Here is a 4,327-nt window from a genome sequence, read left to right as displayed (position 1 = left end):
ATATATGTATATATATTTATATGTGTGTATATATATCACACATTTTGATATAGATCATTAGTTTTATTTTTCAATTCCTTGCCATTTTTGTGCACTCAAAGCAGTTTCATAACATAAAAAGTAAACTTATTTACCACAACTTTAAGTTTTGTTAGCATTAACATCAATATGGCCCTATGGTCAGGGCTGAATAGTAGGCACCACTTTCCAGACTTCAGTCATATTACTGCTGTCCTAAATCTATACTTTATCAGGGGTTTATATATGCATCACAGCTGAAGAAAATGAAGGATCGTTAAGAGTTCCCAAAGGCTTAATGATGTTTTAACTCCACTTTAGGCCATAAAAACTGTCAAAGCTTTAAATACAGGTTTTTTTATAATGTTATTTTGGAGTGTATACTGGTCTTTGCTGCTAAACAGTGTCACAGGAGTGTGGGCTATCTGAATACATGGAAGGAAGTTGTATCTCTCTAACGACTCTCTGAATGCCTCTAACTGAGTCAGTCTGTTCAGTGATAGCTTTCTTCTGTGGTAATCCCCATAAAGAACACTTAGCTGTTGCTTTGCTTGTAGTTTTATTAGGTATTATTTGTGAGAATGAAGTTGGTACCCGTTGAAGCCTGTGTATCAGTTTTTTTTTTAGGCACTACAGCTGCTTCACTCACACCAGGGATGCTAATCTTTGTGCAGTTCAAAACTAGTTATGACCATAATCATCAGTGTTTTTCAATTTAACCACTCATTCCATTGCATTAAATGTGATAACCTACCTAGCCACCCCAGGACTACTCTGTATGTATGTGTGACATTATGTACCAGAGCGAAATTCCTCATGTGTCACCTGGGCAATAAAGCTGATTTGGATTCTGTAAGAGAGGGAAATATAGCTGCATGGAAGATTGTTATTTTTATTTAAATTCAGAATCATGGTATTGACATAAACAATTACTATTGAAAGCTAAAAATGCATGCGTGTAATGACATTTTTCTGACTTTTCTTCTTTATGGTCCTGGAAGCAGAACTTCTCCAGAGTTTCAGAAACTGCTGGGCATCGCCATGGAGATGTTTCTGCTCTGTAGTGACGACAATGAATCAGATGTACGGATGGTAGCCGACGAGTGCCTCAACAAAATCATAAAAGTGAGCAGGAACCTTCAAACCTTCAGTCAGGCCCTCTTCAATAGTCACCTTTATAATAATAGCACAGTAAATTGGCCATACGTTAATTTATGGTTGGCATCTCATGAGGACTAGGGGTTGCACAGATTAGCTGACTTTTCCAAGCAGAGATGACGTTTTCAGCATAACGTCGACTCGTTACTGACTGTGTGGTTATAATGACCAATGACCCTACTTGACGTTGCCCAGACTGTCAATGCAGCACGACAAGTAATCCATCATATGAACAGCTGGGCATAAAAGCCAATAAACTCTAAAGTGACTGGCTCATCAGATGGAATTTGTCCATTGTCCTGCTTGAGCTGCTATTAGCGGTGTGCTCTGTCCTTGTTGATCAACCTGTGTTTTTGTTTTGATGACATCATCAGTGAGTAGTTGACATCGACATGACTTTCATTACAGAAGTGACGACTCTAAAAAAAAACTGGAAGTCATGCAGCCCCAACTGAGGAAGGACATGGTACACTTACAGAATGATGTCCATTGATTTGGATGCACTTTCTCATTGAACTGAATGAGAAAGTGCATCCAAACCTTTGGCTGGTATTGTATGTTTCTCAGCATTAACATTTGTAAGTTTTTATCTTCAGGCACTGATGGACTCCAACCTGCCTAGACTCCAGCTGGAACTGTACAAAGAAATTAGAAAGGTAATGAGCCATTTTGCACTGTTATGCTCAGAGTTATCAGCCATGTTTGATATTTGTTTTATCTAATGTAACAACTGAAATATGCTCTGTGTGCTTTCTTCTTTTTTTAAATATTTATTGTAATAGTAGAAGTGGCGATAATAGTGGTTGTGGTGATGTGAATGGTTGTGTCTCTGTAGAATGGTGCCTCTCGGAGTCTGAGGGCTGCTCTGTGGAGGTTTGCTGAGCTCGCCCACCTCATCAGACCACAGAAATGCAGGTATGGACTTGAATGCCAGCTATTACTTTATTCAGATGACAACCACATTTTAATTATTTTATTGCTCGTGGGAAGTTGTAAAATTGTCAAGTCATTTTAAATACGATTGCCACCAACCAACAGTTTTGTCAGTGTTTTAAACCAGTATTATCATTATTGCCTGGTTCAGTTTTCTGTGTATGGAGTAACTGCTTTGCAGTCTAACTATGCTTCAAGTTCTCTTTTCTCCTTCGAGTTCTTCTGTTTGCTGCTCTATACTGTTTCATAATTATCCCTCCCTCCATGTCCTCCTTGTGGTGCAGACCCTACCTGGTCAACCTGTTGCCATGCCTCACCAGAATCACAAAGCGGCAGGAGGAGATGGTGCAGGAGACTTTGGCTGTAGCGATGCCCAAGATTATGGCAGCTTTGGGACACTTCGCCAATGATGGCGAGATCAAGGTATCTGCACAAAGCAGGAACCCTGGAAATAGTGTGGTGTGGAAATTAAGTTTTGGAATCAGATAACTGTTTTACAAATAATTTCCAAATTTTTGAGTAATTTGGTAGTGGTGGTGGGGGTGGGTTTCCTCTGTGCTCCAGCCAACCAAAACATAAGCTTAACATTATTTGAAAGACATTTTTATATTAGTTGAAGTTAAATCCCCCTTCTAAGGCTTCTTATCTTCAGAAATGTACATAGAAAAGCATGCTATGGAAATAAGAAACACTTTCTGGTCCAGATAGAAACCTCTTGAGGTCCAGATCTGGACTGGAAGTTCACCAGTTGGTGACCACTGTTTTCACTATAGTCCAACCAACTATTGTCCCAGGTGCTGCTGAAGTCATTTGTGGCCAATCTGAAGTCCACCTCCCCGACCATCAGACGGACAGCAGCCAGCTCGGCTGTCAGCGTGTGCCAACACTCCAGGCGTGCCAGCTACTTTTACACCTGGCTTCTTAATGTGCTGCTAGGTAGGACACATAAAGTTCCACAGTTGCACACCAGTTTTAATGGACATTCGCTTTCATTGACGCTTAAATACATACTGTGCATGTTTACACACAAATAGGAAATATGAACTCATTTTGGAGGCTGCAAATATAGTATTAAAGATAAAAAATATATTGTAGACACACTTCCCTAACTTACTACATAAAAGTTACGTTTTTTTTATTCCAAATAACGTGCTGCTGTTTTTAGCTACAGTACAGAAGCTAGTGACATTCACATAGGCCTGGGAAACATGAATCCTGACCTTCCATCCTTGCTGCCTCCAGGTCTGCTGGTTCCAGTGGATGAGGAGCACCCAAGCCATCTGATTCTGGGGATGCTGTTGACCCTCCGCTACATGATGCCTCTGCTGCAGCAACAGGTCAACACCACCAGCCTCAAAGGAAGTTTTGGAGTCATGAGGAAGGAAGCTGATGTACAGCCAACACCTGAACAGCTGCTACAGGTAGAGAGAAAAGTGCTGACTGATTGGATATCAAAGTTATTACAAAGCTTTGGCTCACTTCTTTGTGTGTCTCAAGGTGTACGAGCTGAACCTACACTACACACAGCACTGGGATCATAATGTAGTCACAGCAGCCCTGGAGCTCCTGCAGCAGGTGTTCAGGACTCCCCCGCCAGAGCTTCTGCACATGCTTATCACCGCAGGCAGCATTCCACATGCCACCGTGTTTCGCCAGGACACAGAGAGCCGTGCACGCTCCGGCAGCATACTTGAAATCATTGGTAAACCCATCTTTCAGTCTCGACTGCGTTGATAAAAGCTTATTATCCTTCTTGTACAATGTAGTGTGACCCTACAGTGTTTTACTTTGTCACCTGGCAGTTGGGATACAAATGTATGTGCAACTTTTAATTCATTAACCCATACAGACTGAGTTTGCCAGGACATTAGGTGATCGAACTGTGTTGGTGCTCTTCTCTAGTTTCTCCTTTGCTCTGTGTTGGCTGCCTTTTTCTTTGCTTGCTAACTCATTCCCTGTCATCAGTAAATAATGGTTTCTATTGCCAATGAATCTTTTGGAGCCTCTGCTGCTTTTCTCTTCCTCACCTCCTGTTCCTACTTCATGTTTCCTGCCTTTTGCAGCCGGGGGAGGGTCTTCCTGCAGTCCGCTCCTTCTCAGGAAACAGAGAGGTGACTACTCTATTTATCTCCTCTGCTGTGCTCTACACTCTTACTGATGTTACAGTTGGGGCTTGGCCAAATTTACCTCCAACTGAGTCATTCAACACAGTAAATTT

General features: G+C 41.6%; 1 protein-coding gene across 1 annotated transcript in view; it reads left to right on the top strand.

Moving 5' to 3' along the window:
- The window catches only part of htt (huntingtin), a 35,862-nt gene that overhangs the window by 3,699 nt on the left and 27,836 nt on the right, over positions 1-4,327 (top strand). The window contains 8 exon segments of the mRNA XM_020596076.1: positions 1,023-1,143; positions 1,773-1,832; positions 2,012-2,091; positions 2,394-2,532; positions 2,904-3,045; positions 3,352-3,530; positions 3,607-3,811; positions 4,173-4,220. Coding sequence (XP_020451732.1) covers positions 1,023-1,143; positions 1,773-1,832; positions 2,012-2,091; positions 2,394-2,532; positions 2,904-3,045; positions 3,352-3,530; positions 3,607-3,811; positions 4,173-4,220 — 974 coding nt within the window.

Source organism: Monopterus albus, unplaced genomic scaffold (assembly GCF_001952655.1).
Source record: "Monopterus albus unplaced genomic scaffold, M_albus_1.0 scaffold29.1, whole genome shotgun sequence".
Taxonomy (NCBI): Eukaryota; Metazoa; Chordata; class Actinopteri; order Synbranchiformes; family Synbranchidae; genus Monopterus; species Monopterus albus.
The sequence above is the reverse complement of the archived record's forward strand: the minus strand, read 5'-3'. Positions and strand labels throughout refer to the sequence as shown.